Raw genomic sequence first — 23,172 nt, forward strand, 5'->3', positions numbered from 1 at the left:
TGAGCAGAACCAGGAGATCATTATGTACTTCAACAACAATACTATATGATGAGCAATTCTGATGGATGTGGTCCTCTTCAACAATGAGATGAACCAAACAGCTCCAATAAAGCAGTAATGAATTGAACCAGTTATTGGGAGATGACTATGAATCACTACATAGAATTCCCAATCCCTCTGTTTTTGTCCACCTACATTTTTTATTTCCTTCACAGGCTAATTGTACACTATTTCAAAGTCTGATTCTTTTTGTACAGCAAAATAACTGCTTGGACATATATATATATATTGTATTTAACTTATACTTTAACGTATTTAACATGTATTGGTCAACATCTGGGGGAGGAGGTCGGGGGAAGGAGGGGAAAAATTGGAATTAAAGATTTTGCAATTATCAATGCATGCATATATCTTGTAAATAAAAAGCTATAATAAAAAAATGGCAGCATAGATGTAATGTTCTCTTCTCTTAAATGTAATCATTCTCTTGGGGAGCTTCTGGAGGCAGCCTTAGTTTCAGTTTCAGTTCAATAGTCCCAAATGCAGCCAGGAGTTAAAGTCCAACTCCTTTATTGTCTCTTCCAAAATCTCATCTTCTTCACTTGGGACTCAGCTAGTTTTCTGGAGGCTTTCCTCTCCCCTTGGTTCCTGAAAGCTCTTGTCTGAATGTCTCCAGCCAGCACAAAGGTGGAAGTGGGAATGAATCCTGAATCTCCAGGAGCTCCCAGTAGGCTTGTCCTTTTATATGCTCTTTTAAAGGTGTGAAAGGTGTGAACTCTGAACTAGAGAACTGTTAAGTACCATGCTAAATTAGACAACCGACTTAGCACCTTGTAAGAATCCTAACAAACAGACAAAATGGCAATTCTGATGATATAAAATGTATTATGATATTGGATTACTTACTGTCTGGGGGAGGGAATGAGAAAACAGGAGAGGAAAATTTGGAACACAAAGTTTTGCAAGGGTGAATGTTGAAAACTATCTCTGCATATATTTTGAAAATTAAAAGCTATTATTTAAAAAAATAAAAAATAAATTAAAAAATTGTATGATGAATTGGGAAATAATAAATGAAAACTTTCAGTAGGGTAAAGCTAAGTGATTTAGAATATAATTAACTTGAAAGCTCCAGGAATCAGAATTTCTTATATTCTCCAAAAGCCAGCCCAATGCAGAAGCCAGCTAATTAGCATTTATTTCTCACTTTAGGGTTTGCAAAAATCCATATGTTATTTCATTTGATCCTCATAACCCTGAGAAGTAGAGAAGCTCTTATTTCTCTATTTTGCAGATTTGGAAAATGAAACTGATAGTGAGAGGTCAAATGATTTGCCCAGTGTCACACAGCTAATAGGTGTCTGAGGCCAGATTTGAACTCAGAAGGATGTCTTCCTGACTCCAAACCTAGCACTCTGAGCACTTTGCCACTCTGGTTACACTCTATCTACTTTGCCATTTAGCTGCCACTAAGAGTCAGCATATGGAGTATTTAGGAAGAAAACTACCAGGTCAGAGCTCAAACGGTAAAAGACTTCTGCTGGTCTCATAATGACTAAGAATACCACAAATTAACATTATCTATTTTGCAAGGTATTTTTGTTTACTGTTTTAAACATTTCCCAATTAAATGTTAATCTAGTTCAGGCAATACTTCATATCTCTGTATTAGTTCCTTATATGGTTCCTAATTTTTGGAGTACCTTTCATGGACAAAAATGATTTACATTTTAAAAGCCTTAATGGTACCAGATGGGAAGCAACAAAGACGTGGGCAAAAAAAAAAAAAAAAAGATTCCATCAATGGCTACTTTCCCCCAATGTATTTGGTAACCAAACTTAAATTAATCAGATTTTGAGAAGGAGAAGGCAAATATTAAAAGTTGTAATGTCTAGTAAGGAACAAGGCAACTTGTTATAAATTCTACTAAAAATAAATGGACTTGCATAAAGTATCTATTTTTCTGTAAACTCCTACTATCCTCAACATGTTTGCTGAATGATAGTTACCAAAACTTGTTTCAACTGGTTTTGACTTTTTAAAAAATTCGAATTTCTGTTTTTCTGATAAGAAGAGAACTGAGATTCATTGATTGAACTTCTTTCACTGAAAAGGGAAAGGATGGAGAGAAAACAAGTCTGCAGTTCTAGGAAATTAATTAACAGGATAAGAAAGGCAGCTCCTTCCTTATCTTTAGCCCTTCTCTGACAGGGATCTGAAAGGAAGGGAGGACAAGGAGCTACACAAAGTCTTCCTGATCCCCCTTTGCCAAAATCTAAGTTTGCCTAAGAAGTTATAGTAGAAGTAGGGATTGTTAATGTTCCATTCCATGACTTAATTCCAAATTCCAAATAATGTGAAAGGATCCCAATAACCTCCCTGACCTGCTAAGTAGAAAGGTTCAGATCCCCTGGGTTACCTCATCAAAGTTTGATTTGTAATTATTCCTTCCTTTGGGTAGTTTGAAATTCAAAAACCTGCCCAATCTTAGATGTCTTTGTCTTTGTCTCTCCATTCCCACAGCACCAATTCCATACCTTGAACTCTGACCTGTTCGTCACATCTAGGATTTTTGCTTACTCCCCTCAGTGTCTAATCTGATTGCAGTAAAAATGCTTTAAAAATCCAGTACAGGGGCAGCTAGGTGGCGCAGTGGATAGAGCACCAGCCCTGAAGTCAGGAGGACCCGAGTTCAAATCTGGTCTCAGAAACTTAACACTTCCTGTTGTGACCCTAGGTAAGTCACTTACCCTCAACTGCCTCAGCAGAAAAAAAAAATCCACTAAGAGTTTACTTGTTTCTGTGCTACAACTCGCTTATCCCACTTCTTCCACTTGAGATTTCAATGGAACATAACCTTGTTATTCTTAGTGCAAGAATTTTCTTTGAATGAAGTTCACTAGCCATACTTTCTGCTGACTCTCATCTGTACTGTATTCTGTCTTGTGGCATTCCATGCTTACTTGTACTACATTTTGGAATCCTGAATCTCACTAAAACAGCATTAAGACAACATATCAGTACTATTAGCATTGTATTCTTTTTCTTAAGAGTCAAAACTCTTCTCCCCAGTGTTTTGTTGTTGTTTTTTAAACTAGTATTTCATTCTCTAATCTACTATTTCTCTATCTTGTTACAAGCTTACATAGATGATGAAAACTTCTCATTTCCAACCCTGGAGAAGCATAGGGAAGTTTTCTAGTATTGTTAAAGAGTTCTTTCTAAAGGCATTTAAAGTCTAAGACTTATGTTTCCCTCACCAAATGGACCTTTGCTTTAACTTTCCTATCTAGATCAATGGCATCAACAGCCACACAACTCAATCACATATGATTAAACCCTTGAAATCTTTTTAAGGGGGATATTTTCCCTCTTTATTTCCATTGCCACTAGTGGAGGGCCACCAGGCTTCAGTAGTATCTCTGTTGTTTATTGCATCCTCCCCCTAACTAATCGGTTCACCACCAATCTCTTCCCTCAGTAGATAGAGCACAGAAAAGTCAGAAAAACCCGAGTTCAAATTTGACCTTAGATACCTGGTAGCTGTGTGACTTGGGGAAAATGACTTAACACCTATCTTAGTTTCCTCATCTGTAAAACAGGGGTAATGATAATATCTACCTCATGAGGTAGATGAAATAAATAAGGTAATGTTTGTAAAGTATGGTACAAAGTCAGGCACATGTTAGGTACTTAAATAAATGCTTTTTCCCTTTCCCCCTCCCTTCTCCAATTCATCCTGCCAGATTCATCACTGCTGATAGATTAATCTATCTCATATATAAAATTGATGAAGTAATTCCTCTGCTCAAAATATTTTGATAGCTCCATTGCCTTCATTGCCTATCTACTAAACTAAGATCAGCATATATATCTCTTCAGACTTACATCTCTTCTGCCCTTCAAGTTTTATCAATCTCCCTGCCAGACTGCAAGCTTCACAAGGCCAGCGGTCACATCTTAACTATGTATGAATCTTTCACAGGGTTTTGCCCATTTTGCCAATAGGAGATGGCTAACAATTTTTTTTGAAGAATGAAGGGAAAGAGAAGGGAAAAAAATATAGTGATAGCACAATAAAAGAGCTTGGGAATTAATGCTCAAAAGTTAATTTCCACTTTTATATCTCTGTCTCTTAAAAAATATACACATACATGTGTATATATGTATATAGATCGATTGATTGATAGATAGATAAGTCCATATTTATGGTGTTCTATTACAAAGTAATCGCATTTAATGACTTGGTGAATAATCATCAGTTACATATACCCAGCACTGAGTGGAATGAGAGGAGAGAATTAGAGGGGCAAAAAGATACAGAAGAATAAGCTATGATCCCTGTGTTTGGGGTTAGAATCTTGCTGGGGAGGTGGAAAAATAGAAAATAATTAAGTAACAGAGACAAATTAAGTCACAATTGGAGTTAATGTCCTGAAATTCCATAAGAGTTCCCAAAAGAGAAAGTCAGAAAGTGAGCTTATAGGTTCAGTTTCAAATAAGGATTTTAGGGAACAAACAGCCCAGTATCTAGAATCCCCAAACAATCTAAACATGTCCTTGCTTTCCAAATATGGCAGAAGGAAAAGAAAATTAAACTCACATTTTGTACTTCTTCTGGAAGATGAAGTCCATTTCTCTTTCCCATTTTAATGGACTTTTCTAAGTAGCGCTTAGCTTCAGGCTTTATTGTTTCAAGATCACAAGTTTCCTGAAATTAAAGGAGGGACAAACCATTTACTATACAAGGTCATAGTGGTATATTATGATTTATTTTTAAAGTCAGGGTTCATTAGCTCTGTTGGACTATGTAACATGTAAGTGACTAAGAGTAGGTCATATATGAAAATCTAATTTTAAAGTTCATCATGCCAGAATGTTTTCCTAGGAAAGATAAAGCCACCCAGAATTCCCTTGATATTCATTCAAATGCAGAGGAAATGCCTGCTACACTTGGAAATGGAATATTGTATATTGTTGTATATTGTTGAATTTAGAGCACTCTCTTCTAGCTGTGAATCTTTTTCATGGGCTACATTTCTCCTCACAAATCATCTGGATTTCATTTTCAGTCATTTCATGTCAGTCATACTTCTTTGCTTAGGAGATAGGATAGGAAGTGTGGAAATATAATGCACAAATGGATAGAAGCCAGAAGTTGCCAACATATCAGCCAAAGATATAAGGACTAAAACACTGGGCAAAACTTTAATTAATGCCCTTGTTGTCACTTCACTATTGGGAGCAAGGGGATATAGCAAACAGTGGATACAGATATATCTGGGGGAAATGAGTCAGCATCACATAAATAGGTATAAAGCTGGGCAGTTAACACAGGTCTACATGCAGCAATGCAAGCAAGGTTCACTTAAAAGAATGATATGCCCTGCAGGAGAATGGAAAATGTCTTCAGTAGTTGGATGGCAACATGGAGCATGACAGAAAAGCAGGTAGCCAAGTAGAAGGTCACTCAGACCTTCTGGGAAAAGATGGCAAATGTGCTGTCACTGAGGGGAAGAGGAAGTGAAAATCTAGAAGGAATCAGCAGTTCTAAGTCTTTCTTTATAGATCTAATATGTGAAACTTGTTAGCTGGTACTTAGTGATCGCTAAACCTTCAGATATTTCAGGCTCAAAGAAAAGTTTGACATTATTTCTCTTAGGTTTTATATCTTGTCAATCAATTTGATTTTTAAAAGTTCAGGAATCATATTTAATTATGGATTCTGATCACCAGTAGATTGTTTTCCCTTATTATGGTTGGCCTTTGATACAGTGATAATTTTAGGATTCCCTAAATTTTTCTATTGAAGTGAATATGCAGTGGATTGAATATATACTGCTTATTAAAAAAAAAAAAAAAAGGCAAATTTTACTTTGTTCCCCAACATTTGTCTGAAAGTTAATTTATGCTGGATCCTAGAACCTTCTGTGATGGTGCCTTGCTCATAGTTTTCTCTGATACTATGCTCACTAGAGAAGAATTGTTTCTCTTGTAATGATAAAATAGGTGTTTGGAGACTAAATAAGCCTTGTTGTAGGAAGAATGTGGGCTTAGAGACCAAGCACCAACTAAGTAGAAACTCAGTTTTCTAAACTATGCCAAAACCTAATCCAAACCATTACATAGACATATAAATACAGACTGCAAGGATATACAGGTTGAGAAAAGTAGAGCTAAATTAAGTCCTAATTAAAACTAGATGAATTAATTGGGCCAAATTTTTAGAAAAGAATTATTTGGTGATTGAGTCACATACACAAAAAAAAGGAAATTAATTTCATTCTTTGTTGTTATCCTGTTTGCCTCCTCAACTATAAACTGAAAAAGGAAATGGCAAGACACTCCAGCATCTTTGCCAAGAAAACCCCAAATGGGATGATGGAGAGTCAGACTTGACTGAAATGAATGGGGAAAAAAAAAATGGAAGCATCTGAGGCATTCCTCAAACACCACACTTTTTATCAGAAGAAAAAGAAAGTTCATTCTGAAGGGGGGAAATGATAAAGGTGAATCCTGAAACTGTCCTCCTTGACTTTTGGGATGAGTTTGAAACTCTCCTCTGACAGAGATGCACCCTTCAGTGTAGTTAAGGGATTTCATTAAGATTGGCCCAGGACCACTCCCTATTTAGGTCAAACTTAAATGGTCTCATTCAGCTGGAAATCTAGGCCTGAGGGCAGTGACAACATTGAAGGAATCTCATTCAATTGAAACCCCATTGTCAGATATCTTATAAAAAGACAGTTTTAAACTCATATCTTTGCAGAAGTTCAAAGTAGTATGCTTTGCCAAAGGACCTCTCTTCTTGGCACAGCTGCCTACCAGGACTCCTGCCCTCTGTGAAGAGACCCTCTTCTCAGTGATAACCTCTTGTATTTTCTCTGTCAGGACCTCTTGCAACTGAGGAGTCAGTCTTCCTAAGCAAAGCTTAGGAAGCCAACAATAAACTTCCCTTTTGCCAGTCAGACTTTACAGGTTCGTGAATTCTTTCATGCTGAACTTGTGTGTCTCTGACCAAAGAGGGGATTCCCACAACTCTCTGCACTGCCACTAAATGCATCAATTCCACCTTCCTATATTGCTCTTCAAGGAGGTGGACAACAGACTCTGTGCTTGTCTAACCTCAGCCTTTTGGGATAAGACCTTATGTGACAGGGAGTTTGAAGTGGCTAACATTCATTTCCATAATGGAGACTCTCATATTGATACCTGCAGAGATAATTAGTTTTCTTCTAATTTTCTTTTTTTAAAATGTTTTCTCCTACTGTTAATAAGAACTTTTTTTTTTTGGTAAGAAGCCTTTATATACATGCATTTGCATGTATTATTTGTGTAGATATTTGTGTTTATATTTCATTATTTAAGAGCCTAGTACAATGTGTGGCACATAGTAAGAGTTAAATGGAAACTAGCTGAATGATTGACTGAACCAAGTAGCCTGGTTTCAAGGGATTCACACTCACTCCCTAACTTGAAGCAAACTGGATTCTTCCCAGTACAACTTTTTAGATGATTTGCAAGAGTTGGTGTGGCTGAAAAAAATCATCACTATCTTGCAGGCAACCAGATAATGAGTTTATTTGAACTTTATCAGGTTGGGTATCAAATGACAGACAACAAGTCTATCACCAGACCTATAATGGAAGAGTTTTTAGCTGATAGTATCTGCATATAAACATACATATGCTATCTTATCTTCCTCATTCCCATCCCCCTTAATCTTCTCACTTTAAAATTTTAATAAAATATCTTCCAACCCTTCTGGAATGCCCTTCCATATAATTCATTAATCTTTTCCTCTCTCATTCCTATCCACTAGCTTGTACTGAAATTCTTCCCTGCACCACCTTTGTCCCTTTCCCCAAAGATATAGCCTTTCTAGCCACTCTCTCCAGTGCCAGTTGTACCTTCAATCATTCTCCTAGGCTCACTGGTAGAAACAAGGGTAGAAACTTCTTGTTCTCCATAGCTATTTCCATCATTCTATTGTAACTTTTGTTTCTTTGCGATTCATGCTATTTATACTTACCACCCAATTAAAATTCTGGTAGCTACTGTCTACAGACTCTCGGTTTACTCTTTTTCTTTTCTCAATGAATTTAGTACATGATTCATAAGTTTTTCCCTCTTGCCCAACTCCTGCCCTCAGGCAAGGAGATATCAACAGTTTGTGGCTCTTCCACAAACTCCCTTACCATTTAATTCTTCAACTTGCTTATTTCCCATGAACTACTCCACTCCATTGAAGACACACACAAAGATGATTACAGCCTCGATCTTGCCATCACTCAAAAGATATACAACCTTCATCTTAAAGAATTCTGAAATATCCTTATTTGACCAAAACCTCTGGGTTTTTCATGTCTCCTGCTTTTCCTTACAAAACCCCACTCTTCATCTATTCTCTGATTTCCAACCCTTTGATTCCTCAATTCTCTCTTAGATCCTCTGAACTAGTCTCTTCTCTCCTCTTTCTTCATTTTAACTTCTTGGTAAATCAAGTCATGTCTACATTGCCCTTCTCTCTCGAATTCCTAGTCCCTTTGTGTCACTAATTACACCTTGTCAAGTCTCCACTTTGGATCATTCTTTTGTTGCCTTCACTCCTAAACATGTTGCTAAATGAAATCATATATCCACTCTGATTTTGACACACAATCTCAACTGAGTCCTCACTGATGCTAGACAATCCTCCTAGAACACCTTTATCAGCTTACTATCTTGCTCTCCACCATGACTTTTCCAAACCTTTCCATTCCTCCTCAAACTCCCCATGGTTCACTCTTTCTTTTCCTTTCCTTTCAATCCCCTTATAATACAGCTTCTGAATTTATCATTTCAGAAAACTACTCCCTCCAAAGTTACCAATGATCTCTTAGTTGCCAAATCCAATAGCCTTTTCTCTATGTTCATTCTCCTTGACCTCTCTTTCTCTCGACTTTGACACTAATCGGTCACTTTTCTTGATACTATCTCTTCTTTAGGTTCCCTTCTAACTATCAAACTTTCCTTGTCTACCTCCTTTACTGGATCCTCATAACCATAGCTGTCCCTCAATGTTTTGTCTTAAGCACTCTTTTTTCTCTATACCCCAGTTTCTTAGACTGTGGGTCATGACCCATATGGGAACTTGTAATTGAATGTGGGAGTTGCAAAATTATGACTTATTGTCAGTAAATGTTTAGTTTGTACACCTATTTCATATATCTATACACCTGAGATCATGTAAAAATTTCTCAGGCGAAAAGGGATCATGAGTAGAAAAAGTTTAAAAAGCTCTGCTCCCTACCCATTCACTTAATGACCTTATAAGTTTCCATGAATTTAAGTACTATCTTTAAGCTGATGATTCTCAAATCTATCTATCCTGCCTAGAACTTTCTGTTGACCTTCAATATTAAATATCCACCTGCCTTCCAAACATCATCTTAAACTAAGCATGTATAAAGAACTCATTATCTTTCCCCTTAAACTACCCCCCTTTTCCTTACTACCAGTTAGAATAGGGCTTCTTAAATTTTTTTCACTGGTGACCTCTTTTTACCCAAGACATTTTTACGTGGTTCTGGGTCAAACATTTACTGATAATAAGTCAATAACCAATCAATCAAATAATAAATAATTTTGCATCCTCCATTCAGTTATGAGAATCTAAATGGGATCATGAACCACAGTTTAAGAAGCTGGGCTGTAGAAAGTAGCAGCATCCTCCCAATATCTCAATTTCACCATCTAACTCCTCACTATCTCTCACCTCCCACATACAAGCTGTTGCCAAATCCAACATCTCTGTTATATGACCTCTTTTCTCCTCTGACACTGCTACCACTCTAGTGCAGGATCTCATCATCTCATGCCTGAACTGTTGCAATAAGCTGGTGGTGATTCTGACTGCTTCAAGTTTTCCCCTATTCCAATCCAGCCTTTATTTAGTCACTAAAATGACTTTTCTCAAAGTGCAGGTTTGACTGTATCAATTCTCCTCCTTCCCCTCCTTACATATATTCAAGAACTCTAGTGGCTTCCTATTGCCTGCACAAATACAAAATATTCTGTTTAGCATTCAAAGCCTTTTGCAATGTATCTCTCTTTTGAGTCTACTTACACATTAGCTCCCCCTGCCCCCGGCCCCATATATGCTTAGATCTAATGACAGTAGTTTCCTGGCTGATCCATAAACAAGATACTTCATCTCTTAGTTCCAGGCATTCTGCCTTGTTCTCCAAATATTTTCTCTCCTCTTAAACTGAATTTTTATGATGAGCAGTCATAATCCGACTTCAAGCACTTACTAGCTATGTGATCCTGGGCCAGTAACTTTACCTGTTTGCCTCAGTTTCTCATCTATAAAATGAGCTAGAGAAGGAAAAGACAAACCACTCTAGTATCTTTGCTAAGAAAACCCCAAATGGAGTCACAAAGAGTTGGACATGACTGGTACAACAACAGTGTTGTGGTTGCTGGGAGTTTTGATATTATTTAAAGAAAGGATACATAGCTATTACTAGTCTATAGGGCTAAGATGATTAAACTTGAAAAGACAAATTCAATGCCACATCACTGATTTATTTTATTTCTTACCTAAAGATTCCCCTTTCCTTTGTAGTATACTTTTGATTCTGAGATCTTATTTTACTCCTAGATAAGCCAGTGAACTGCTGGAAACTAAAAATATTTCTCCTTCTTGTAGATTTTCTGAATCCATATTTACAGCTCCTAGAATAAGGTCACTCACTACTTTTTTTTTTTTTTTTTTTGTCTTCGTCTTTTCAACTTCTAAAATTACTATATGACACAATATATACTTCAACAAGGGCTGATGCCTGAGTGACATCTGTGGTGATTAACCCACATTCTTCTAATTCTTCCAGATATGTCTGCAGTATTCCAAAACACATTTAAAAAAATTATTATTACTTATTGCTGTATATACTACAACACAAGAATGGAAGCTAATTAGCAATATTCTCACTCTTAAAATGGATGTGATTGCTGCTGTTAGATTTTCCCAGTGTACAAAAGACCAATCTAGCCTTAGTGTCTAATTATTTAAATAAAGAATTCAAAGTAATTACTAGTCTATGAAGATATGGATGATTAGCTCTAAGAATGCAAATTAAATGCCACATAAATGTAAATACTATTCCCTAGAAGAGAAATAAGGTAGTTGAGAACTTTAGAAGTAGGAAGAAATTGCTCTTTCCCTTTTCCCTTCCATCTCCACTATTCCTAAAATCAGATTTTTGAGGAAAATCCAAATTCATAAACTATTTGGACCATTTCCCCTCCAAATCTTGTTCTTATCTTTTACACTTCAAAACCATGTTTTTACTTTTGTTTCATCCCAGAATTTCTCCCAGTGGAAAAAGCCTCCTCACCCTGGGACATTCAATTACTACTGGGGCCCAGAGAAATTAAAAGAAATTATATTTCTGACTAAGTGGTCAAGCCAGTTTTCACTCCAGTACTCTTGCCACTTTACCATTCTGCTAAGCTTTTCTGAAAGATGTTGTTCATCATTTTTTAAAAAATCACAATCTAGAATCTTTCATTTTCTATAATACCCCTTTAAAAAAAGGAGGGGAGGGTTTAGGGGAGAAAATTTGCCTGCAATGAGGAAATAGAATGAAAATGGTTGAAGAAATGGGAGAAGGAATACAGAATGGTTATTTTTCAAGGAGCCCAGTGGGCCAAGAAGGGAGCAAGGAGATTACATAGCACAAGGTGCTTGGGTAGGAAGTACAGGAAAAGAGAAAAAGGTCATTCTTCTCACGATCTTACTTGGGGCCAGTTCAATACCTACAACTCATATGCCTGAGGTGAGTACTTCTGCACAGCATATATCTTTGTCTTCCAGCTGTCCTAGATTTCCAGTAGCTATTTCTGGAGAAGTAGAGCTTACTGCTGAGCACCTTCTCCTAGGCCTCTCACTTTTACTTTCCCCCCTTACCTTCATGGAAACCATCTGGTTCCAACATTTTCCAGCCTCAGTTCTGTGACAATGTTGCTCACATCACTGTTTTTACTCATTTCAAACAAAAATATTACATTTAATTATTTCTAAGCTGACTACAATTCAGAATTAATGGAATAGATGAATTAAAGAATCAAATACCTTGCCTTGAAATTCTTTCTCCACATGTTCATTTTCTATGTATTATAATTGTAATGCCTGAGTTTCTCTGGTGGCAACTCCCTCTTCCTTGCCCCATTGGGACTGAGAGAATAGGGGCCTCTGACCACTCTCACATTCCTGTGAGTCATAAAACTCTAGAAGGCTTATCTCAAATACTTGAATATTTCCTGGTCTCAGACTTCCTGTCTCCTGCTTGACCATCTTCTTGACTCCCAATCTGTAAAAATTTAAAAGTTATGGTCCTTCCTGGAATTTCCACTCACCGGTGCTCTATCCAACTCCCCCCACCTTTGCTTTTGTTTCCCTAATAGCTGGAGCCCTATAAAAGTTTCTGGAATTATTTGCTTGTTTCTGGTTGCTTTGAGACAAGAGTCCAATCCAGCCAGCTGGCTATAGCTACGGGTATGGCTTTGCTAGTCCAAATTCTCTACTATTAAAATATTAAAAACCCTAATCTTTGTCTTGTCTCAGTTTCTACAGCATTACATAATAAGCTTTTTTTGATATCTTTTGTTTTAATGACACAGTAATTTTGTGATATTTCCCTACCCCATCCCAAACTCCCATTCTTTTTTGGACACTAAATCAATATTTTAGTAACATTTTGTTCTTTTCTTTTGCATAGCTTTTAAATTCATAACAACATAGTTCTCAAAATTGAGGGATAGATTAACATTAAAATAAAACAAAAAATATATACATTATTCTGAAAGTTACCTATCAATCACACAATTCTAAAAGTTTTTTTTAAGATCATTTCTCCTTAAGATGGTGACACAAAACCAAAGAGAAGTGCAACCCTCCCACAGAAATCACAACAAATATGTGAAAATAGTCCCAGAAAGATCATTAGTAAATAAATATAAAAAGACTCAAAGTAACCTCCTCTGTCCAATCTAAGATTTGCTAAAAAAAAAAAAAAAAAAAAAAAAAAGCCAGAAAGTGTAATGGACCTGGAACTGATCCCCCTGTGCGGAAGGGAGCCGCCCTAATGTCAGTCGTCACTCAGATATGGTTCCGGGTTGACTGATAGAGCCAAGTGTCAATAGATGCGTGGAGCTTTGAGTTGCCTGGCCATATAAGGAGAAAAAAGACTAGGCATTGCTAAAGGAGCTGGCCCTGCCCACGAAGGGAGGAATCGGGGAGGGTCCAAGAAGATTCTGTATAAAAGTAGGGAACAGCAATGGCTCGGGGAGACATTTTGGGGAGCAGACAATAAAGAACAGCTCTGCTACATGTTGGCTCTCTGTTTGCTTATTCCCCGCTCCTGTCTCCGGAGCGGGGCCGGAGACGTCCGAAGGCTGGTGGAAGCTAAAAGCCCGCGGTAAGAAACTTTCGGTTTCCAGTGAGACTGCAACAAGTGGTGTGGCAAAACCCCCAACAAAAAAGGTTTGGAGGCCAGGAGAAGTGTTGAGTCAGGAAACTCAGGTTGCTCTGTAATTACCTAACTAGAAAACAGCAGAGGTAAGGAGAGGAGAATCAAAGCAAACTTCTACTAATGGACTCGAAGACAACTGTAATAATTAGCCATTTGAAGCTGGAAGAGAAGTAGGGATAGAATCAGCTCCCACAGGTAGATGGGGTCTGGCTATCTATTTCTTTGAGCACTATGAGTCAAAATAGCCAATGGACATCTTTTTGCCTGGAAGCCAATATTAAGAGGACTGGTATCAAAAAAAAAATCTCAAATAGCCCACTGTGTCCCAATAGAGAATTATGCCAAGAGAAAAAGAAAAACCTACTGAATCTTGAACCTGCAGTGGACCATCAAATGAATAATGGAGAAATCAGCAAATAAGATAGAAGATGGGGGGCAAAATGTATTCCATGGAGTCATTTCTTCAGACCCATGGTAACAGCAAGGGTGATAGCATTTATAAAAGCAGAAAGGTCAAGACCAAACACAATTCTAATTAAATAACAAAGTCTAAAAATATGAGTAAACAGAAGATGCCAAATGCAATGAAGAAACTTTATGAGTTAAGAGAAGTTATTCTATTTCATACAAAATAAACTGGAAGAAGAAAAAACAAACAAACCCTAACAACTATGAATAGAATCTCAGATGAAAAATATTTTATCATAAGAACTCTTAGCTGGAACTAAAGAAGCAAAGGATAAAAAATTAAATTAGAAAGGATATGAGAATTTAGGAGGAAAAAGACTGATAGGAGATTAAATAGCTTAGAATACAAGCTTAGGAAACCTTACCCAAAATCAATCAAAAGGAACTCAATGATTCCATGAGAAAATAAATGTTAGAATAAAGTCAAAACAATTCTGAAGGACTTATGATGAAAAATGCTATCCATCCCCAGAGAAAGAAGTAAAGGTATCTGAATACAGATTGAAGTGTACTTTTCTTTTACTTTTTAAAATTTTCTTCTTGATTTTTTTGGGGGGAGGGGGATTATTCTTTCATAAAATGACTAATATGGAAATATATTACATGACTATGCATGTATAACCTAAATTGAATTGCTTGACTTCTCAATGTGAGATGGGGGTGATGGAATGAATAAGGTAGGGAGATGGGCAGTCAGGAGAAAGCCTTTGTTGAATTTAAGTGGAATTTAAGTGGGTAGGCCTTTTTTTTTTTGTAGTGGGTCTTAGTAGAATGCCCATAGCTAGTCCCTGAGGCAAGCAGGGAGGAGCATTGGCTGCATTATTTTGTCCTTAAGTGGGCCTTTTGTTGTCCTTAAGTGGGCCTTTGTTCCAAGGGGCCCTTGATAAATTCCATTTGAATTCCTTGCATTAACAAAATTATCATGACTCCACAGTTTCTGTATCCAATCCAACATCAAGCTATAGATGTCAATCCTTAAGGTTATTTGTCCACCTATAAAAGAATCTACTTCTTTGGTAACTCCTTTTAGGGTTAGTGTCATAATGTTGAGTTCTGCTGGGGAATTTAGATAACTAATGGAGTAATCTCTCTAGTTTCTTTAGAAATTTAGCCTACCTTATGGGTCACTAGTTCAACAGGAATTTAGCCTGACTTAATGGCATCTTCCCTTTTTATTAGGGTACCTTTTCCCTAGCTAATGGCTAAAACTCCTTTTTGGAAATTAACTTGCTTAAGACAGCACAATAAAATTTTTGTCTCTTTATTTGGAGTTGTTCTATGCCTACAAATTCTTTTGAGACACCTTGTGACACCAGTCCTAAACTCCAAATGTTTTGATAATTCAAACACTATACTTCAACATTTGGTGGCTTATACAGGAAGAGTCTTGTGTCCCATCAGGAACTGGAGAATTAGGAAAGAAATGAATTTAGAACTTTTAAAAATGAATATTAAAAAATGTTTTTACATGTAACTAGGGAAAAATAAAATGCTAAATAAAAAATTTTAAAAGAATACAGTCAAGAGATAAAAAAAAATTAAGGAGAATGTATTTACTATCAAAATCAAATGACATGGAAAACTGGTTAATCATTGAATACTTTGAAGACCATGATTAAATAATAATCCTGAACATCCTATTTCCAAAAATCACAAAAGAAAATAGCCAGATCTATTAGAATCAGAAGTCAAACTGAAAGTGTTATGCCACAGTTCTCTTTTATTATCCTGCCTGTTTCCTTAATTATCCTGACCCAGTTCCACCTCAGTTTCCCTAATTGTTCTGCTGCTCAATTCTGCAAAACCACCCCTCCCTCTTTATCAGAATATTTGATAAGAATATAGGATCTTATGTTTTAGAATATCAGAATGCCTCTCCCCATCCCAAGCTATCAGAATATCATATACCATCTTATCAAGATGCCTTTCCCCATCTCTGGAGTGCCACCCTGTCAGAGTCCCATTCCCACTTTCAGCACCTGGGCTCCCTCCCTGCCTCAATCTACCCCCTGAGTCTGAGCACAGTGTATATATGTCATTGAGAACTCACATTGTTTGCTAGATTCTTTCAGCCTCATTTCATTCTCGTTCAGCCCTGGGACCAAACCATGGATCCATTTAGTCCCAGTATATCTCTCCCTTTTAAATAAATTATCAAATACTCTCTAATCTCTATCTTGCCTCAATTTCTCCAACTTTACAAAAGTAGAAAGAATCCACTGATTATCTTTTGAAAGAGATCACAAATTGAAACACCAGAGAATGTCATTTCCAAAATCTAGAAAAAATATTTCAAGCATCCCAAAGGTAAAAATTCAGAAACCAAGGAAGCATACTAAGGATCATTTGTCAGCAAACTTATCAGTAATTACTACAATGGCTTTATAAATAAATTCAAGGAAAATGGAAGGAGATACCTTTCCTAAGTATGGATAGGAATAGAGTTCTTGACCCAAAAAAAAGGACAGAGATGATTAAAGAAGATAAAACAGACAATTTTCATTGCATATAGAAAAGCAATGTTGTTAGAATCAGAAGGGAAATAGTTAATTGGGGGAGAAAAGTCTGTAGCAATTTGATGCAAATTTGGTAGCTAAAATGTAGAGTATTCTTGATACAAATATATAAGCACAAAAGTTATTTCCCAGTAGACAAAAGATTAATCAGTGAAAAATATTTTTAAAGTACTTACTACTTCAGGTACTCCCCTAAGTACTGGGGATACAAAAGGATATAAAAGACATCCAGGCCCTCAAATTTGTAACTTAATGGAGGAGACACTGTGTAAACAAATACATATAAAACAATGTATATACAGAATAAATAGGAGATAATTAACTCAACACACAGGTATAATGAAGGGTAGGGAAAGGGACTATTTGCATAGAACATTTCATTTACATTCAGTCTCAGTTGATGTTAGTAATATTGTGGTGCTTTTTTTTTTTCTTTTAAATTTTTTTTTTGTTTTAGGGAAGGAGAAGAAATAAATTTAGAAATCAAGGTTGTATACGTTATTTAAAAAAAAAAAAGAATTGACATCAAATTAATTTTAGAATAGAGCAGGGACTATCTTTTTCTTCTTTTTTTATCCCCAGAACTTGAGTACACTTTAAAATGTTTTTTGATTGATTGAGGACTTCTGGAAATTAATATCTATAAAATTCAAACACTTTCCAGGATATTAATAATCTTTAAAAAATTTTTCTATTTCTCAGTAATATGTTTTATGTTTCAAAAACTTTACTTCTGTAAACAAAAGTTTTCCCTACTCCATCCTATAAACTATAATAGCATTTTGTTTAGCATCATGTCTTTTCACAATCTATTTGGTAGTATATTTATTTATTTTTTTAAATGTTTCATTCTCTTTGTCCATGAGATTGTTCTGGGAACATTAACTGTGGTATTCATCTTGGTAGGCTGAGTTTAGGATAGTACTTTGCAGATAAAGAGGTTTACAATAAATGTTTGGGAAGTGAATACCCCCAAAACACTACTATATACTCATAGTGATTCAGTGCAAGTATTAGGAAAGATGAAGCAACAACCCTAAGGCCACATGGCCTTAGCTATTTCTTCCCTTGGGTTACCCTGCTCACTATACTTTTTGACCAGAATATTATGGCTCAAATCTTGCTAGTTGTCAAGTAACAGCCTGTTGGCCAGTACTAACAGAGTTTCTGATACTAATGAGCAACAATAATAAGGTGCTTAAAGTTGAAGCAGACGCAGAACAAAATTGTGTATCTGCCACTTGATCTAGAGGTGTTTCAGGCCTAAAAACATACTTCCAGAAGTTCTCCCCAAGAGCTCTACCCAGAGAATTATGGATACTACACCTATGCAGAACCAGAACCACTCCTCAATTCCACCTCTAAGCCATAAAATTAGCATGTCAGGGACTTGAAATACGTGGTCTCTCTAATTTTCCATATAAACTTATCTTTTTGGCTCTGGTTCATTGATAACTTCTTTTGGAACTTAGACCACTTTAATTGCTGTTACAATCATAATAAACTTTGCCCCTTAACTTAGACATGGATCATCAGAGTCTTCAAATTCTTTTGAGACACCTTGCAATGCTAGTCTGAAACTCTAACATTTTTTGAGGTCCCCCTTGCACATAGGGCCAGAAATCATTTTTAAAATCATCTGATTCAAAAAGAACACTGCTCCTTGAATCAGAAAACCTGTGTTCAAATCCCATTTCTGATGTTTACTGAATGGGTGTCACTGGGAAAAACACTTCTTGTAGTCTCAATTTCCTCATCATGAAGTGAAGGCAAGATAAAGTAAGGTGGCCTCTGAGCTCCCTTGTAGCTTTATGATCCTAAGCAAGGGTACCCCTAAACCTCACAAGACAGGTCCATTGAAAATCTAATTTATTAAAAAAAAAATGGGATTATAGAATTTGTCTCAATAATTTCAGTATTGAGTCATTCCTATAGAAAATGCACAGCCAGCAACACATCCTTGGGGGGGAGGGGAAACTGAAAATATCTTTTAAAAATAGCTTATAGTCATTCAACATATTCATTCACTTACTTATTTACTGTATGCCTTCTGTATACATAATGCTGTAGGTTATCCAAAGAGGACTAAATCCTGCTTCCTGCTCTAAAGCAGTGCATAATCTAGCAAAGAAAATAGGACAAGTAAGCAAGTACCCTAAATCTGGGATAAACAAAACTAGTTGCCCTACTGAGTAAAGGTATCAGATGTTGGTAAAGGGGCAAAGAGAACTAAAAGCAGATTTATCTCATTAATCCTTGTTTGTGTTTCTAATTGTTGCTTACATCCAAAGTAGAGCAAGAGCTAAAATAGGTCTGTATCAAATTTAGCTAATATTGCACTTGGTTACCATGGACATTAGTGATATCCTAAGACTTCTAAAGTATTTACAAGCTCTTCATAATCTCATAATATGAAAGAGAATGCTATAAAATGGTAAATTACTCAGTCCTACTTATTTCAAGCTTATTGTACTATTTTACTATCACTGTCTTTCACTTCGAATACTACAGGGAGAAATACCAATAATCCTATTTTAAGTGCCTATTTTTAGAAACTCTTCCTAATTTTCAGCTTAACCATTGCTATGATGAGATAGTATTCCACTTGCTTCTACTGCTTTGCTTGATTTCAGTTCCATCCAAAAAAAATGTCTCTTCCAGGACAAACTCAGCATGTCTAAATTTACCATTGAGTACTAACTCAAGCCTCCTTCCTTCCTCAGCCTCCTCTCTCCTCTGATTGAAGTGTGAAGAACTAAACTTTTCCCAATGCCTTCCTTTAGAGAGGGCAGAGATTGGACTTTGCTCACTCTCTATTTTTTATCTACTGCCCTACCAAGTTTCAGTTTCATGTAACAAGATGCCCATTGGCATCCACTATTCCCCCGTTTCCTGCCAACTTTTGTGTGTTATCTCTCTGTCTTTAGAATTATAAACTCCAATTTGGAACTAGGTCCAAAGATCTATAAAATTGTACATACCCTTTGATCCAGCAGTGTCACTACTGGGTCTGTGTCACAAAGAGATAATAAAAAAGGGAAAAGGTCCCACATGTGCAAAAATATTTGTAGCAGAAATTTTTGAAGTGGCAAGGAACTGGAAACTGAGTGGATACCCAATAATTGGGGAATGGTTGAGTAAATTATGATATATTAATATAATGGAATATTGTTGTTTTTATAAGAAATTATGAGCAGGCTCACTTCAGAAAAGTCTGGAAAGACTATCATGAACTGATGCTGAGAAAAGTAAATAGAACAGAAGAATATTGTAAATAGCAAGAATATTTGATGATCAACTATGTTAGATTTAGCTCTTTTCAGCACTGTGGTGATACAAGACAATTCTGATGGACTTGGGATGAAAATGCCCTTCATATTCAGAAAAAGAACTATGAAGATTAAAATGTGGATGGAATGTGGATCAAAGCATAGTATTTTCATCTTTTTGTTTTTTTATTTGTTTTTTCTTTCTTGTGGTTTTTATTTTTTCCTTTTGGTCTGATTTTTCTTGAACAACATAACAAATATCTAAAAATATTATATATCTATAATCTATATCAGATTGCTTGCTGCCTTGGTAAGTAAAAGAAGAAAGGAGAAAAAATTTTGAACACAAAATCTTGCAAAAATGAATGTTGGAAATTATCTTTACATGTATTTGGAAAAATAAAATATAATTGAGTGGAAAAAAAGAATTGCAAGTTCACTGAAGACAGGGACTGTCCTCTTAATTATCTGTATTCCCAGCACTTAGCCACTGCAGTGCCTGGCTCATAGTAGGCATTTAAATGTTTATGGATATTCAAATCAATTAGATAATCTGGGCTCATCATTTCATACCAGTATAATTAAAGAAAACAATTCAAGCAGTTTCCGAGCCTCAAATAAAGCCTTTAAAATAGAATTTGAGGAACAAAACAAGCAATTGAGAAAACACATAAGTTACTTGTCAGTTGCTAGACTAGAACGATAGAAAGAACATAGAAGTCTTGGGATGTTTTTACTGAATGATCTTTGTACAAAGGAACACCAAGACACCAAATTAGGAACTCAACTTTAAATTCATCTGTTCCTATGTAGCTAGAAATCAACCTGCTAAGGAAGAATCAATATGTGATTTTTTTTTTCATTCCACTATAATAAAACAAGCACCAAAGTGGAGCTAAATATTACTTCAGATACTAACAATGTGATCTGGAACAGGTTAGATGGTCTTTCTTTGTCTGTTTTCTCATATAAAATGAGGGAGTTGAACTAATCACAACTTCAAAACTATGACCATATAACCATTACACTCTTTTTTTGGAGGGAAAGGGGAGAATGCAAGGCAATTAAGGTTAAGTGACTTGCCCAGCTAGCGTCTGAGGTCGGATTTGAACTCAAGTCCTGCTGACTCCAGGGCTGATATTCTATCCATTACACCACCTAACTGCTCCTAACCATTGTACTCTTAAGAACAATTTACTTAAAAGTGTTCTTTAAGGGTGGAAAATAGGATTAATCACACACAGGGAATTAGAAATCCTAGAGAAAACATTAGTGTATATTCTAAATACAGTCAAAGAGGAACTTAGATTATGGGATAGAATAGAATATGAAGATTAGGAAATATTACAGTCCTAGTCAAAAATAATTCATCTCTAAAGTGGGATCGGGAATGGGGTTCAAAAGGAGAAAAAGAAGGAATTCATTTGGCCAATAGCAATGATGATGAGATTTCCATTTATTTAATTTTCACTGTATTAAGGGTAAAGTATCCTAAACCATGGTTGCTAGTGAATTTTAAAGAGTAAAAAAAATATTTGGGTGACACAGGACAATGAATACCACATATCTAAATATCTAAAAAATTTCAACAATTTCATTAGGTTGATTTTGAAAAATATTTTCATACAAAATGTTTTATATTAATTTTAAGCACAAGATGGTTACAAGAAGCAAAATAATAATGATCTTGCAAAAGAAACATGCAAAAAGAATAAAAAATTGGAGCAATAAAGCCTTTGTTTCTTGAACAGACCACAGAAGTAATACAGAATTACATATTAAAAACAAAGACAAATTAAAAAAAAAAAAAAAGACTAGGAAGCAAAACAACAAATCTTTGAAGGCAGACCCACCTAGAACATTCATTATCCTTAATTCCCGCCAGTCCTGCAAAATGTAAGGATAACATACAGGAATGACTCTGGCTTTCAACATTAACACTGTGTCACCATTATATAGTCATCAATACAATATAATTACTAAGAAGCAATTTGATATTGTCAAAATTTTAGTGGGTTCTAAGCTAAAAAATATATGCTATGCTTAGAAGATTTAAATTAAAAGGAAAACCGAACTTCGTCCATAACATCCTACATTGATAGTTATACATATATAAGACAGTTTTAATTTTGGTCCTCACTTTGAAATGAATATAATCATTAACAATATAAAAAATAGCTGATAGTGCTTATTATTATAAGCATCTGAAAATAAGATTTTTAGCAGATTTAAATGTCTCTTACTGATGCAAGAGGTGTGGAAGGGTTTTTATTATTTGAAAAATCTACCTGTAGATGAACAATTCTCTGAAAAACATCCTCTCTCATGCTCATCTCAATGTCGAAACGAGAAAGTCTTTTGTCAGCCTCTGTACTTGCTGCTCGTACATCTTTGTCAGAGGAGATATGCTGGGGAAAATCCAGCATGCTTCTTTCCACTGTTGGCAGAGAAAATTATTAAGTGATACCATACCATTCCAACCAATGTTATGCTAAATATTTTCCACAAGTGCAAATAATTATTTTAATGGTTTCTTTTTCTTTTATATACTTGGGAAGACTCTCAAAATGATAAGGAAACCACATTTATAACACAGGTTCATTGTATTGAAATATTATCAGTGAACATTCATTTAGTGCTTACAAGGATAGGATACCATGCAAAGTCCTGGGGATGATAAAAAGGAATCTTAGCTAGTATTTAGCTCTGAAGAACTTCCTATATAGTTTGGGAGATCAGGAAACTACACATCATTCCAAGGAGTCAGTAATAATATTCTGCTTAATAGTAAATGTGCTTACTTCTGAGATTACTGCCAGGCCCATCTTGGAACAGTTATATTTTAGACACCAGGAAATTCAGGGACTAGCATAAGAGATGTCACAGATATGATTATTAAAATACTTTGCTAGATGTCATCAATCATTGTGGGGCCCATTTGGCTTTCTAAATATGGATGCTCCCCAAAATTCTATCCTGGCTCTTTTCTTTCTCTACACACATAATTTCTCTTTGTCTCTCTCTTTTTCTCCCTTCCTCCCTCTTTCCTTCTTCTTTCTGTCTTTTTTTTCCCTTTCTCTCTCCATGTCTGTCTCTGTCTTTCTCCTCTCTTTCTCTCTTCCTTTATCCCTCTGCTGTTCTCTCTCTGTTGTCTTTCTGCCTCTTTCTGTCTGTTTGTCTCTTTCATATCAACCTCATCCAATCCCATGGTAAAATGATCTAGATATGTGATTCACAAATTTTTATTTTGCGTTGCATTACTGACTGGGATAATGGCTATAGACTGTAGGGGAACCTGGATCAGTTTAGCTTATAATTTTGGAATTTGAGGTAACAGGAGAATAGACAATTAGCAAGTATTTGAAGATGTAGTACTGAAATTTAGGAGGGTATGTAAAATC

General features: G+C 35.9%; 1 protein-coding gene across 2 annotated transcripts in view; it reads right to left on the reverse strand.

The window, feature by feature from the left end:
- The window catches only part of NLN (neurolysin), a 131,722-nt gene that overhangs the window by 65,881 nt on the left and 42,669 nt on the right, over positions 1-23,172 (reverse strand). For both annotated transcript variants that reach the window (XM_074282390.1, XM_074282391.1), the window contains exons 3-4: positions 22,060-22,208; positions 4,605-4,712 (exon numbers count right to left, since the gene is read on the reverse strand). In XM_074282390.1, coding sequence (XP_074138491.1) covers positions 4,605-4,712; positions 22,060-22,208 — 257 coding nt within the window. The remainder of the gene's footprint in view (positions 1-4,604; positions 4,713-22,059; positions 22,209-23,172) is intronic.

This window comes from Sminthopsis crassicaudata, chromosome 1 (genome assembly GCF_048593235.1).
Source record: "Sminthopsis crassicaudata isolate SCR6 chromosome 1, ASM4859323v1, whole genome shotgun sequence".
NCBI lineage: Eukaryota > Metazoa > Chordata > Mammalia > Dasyuromorphia > Dasyuridae > Sminthopsis > Sminthopsis crassicaudata.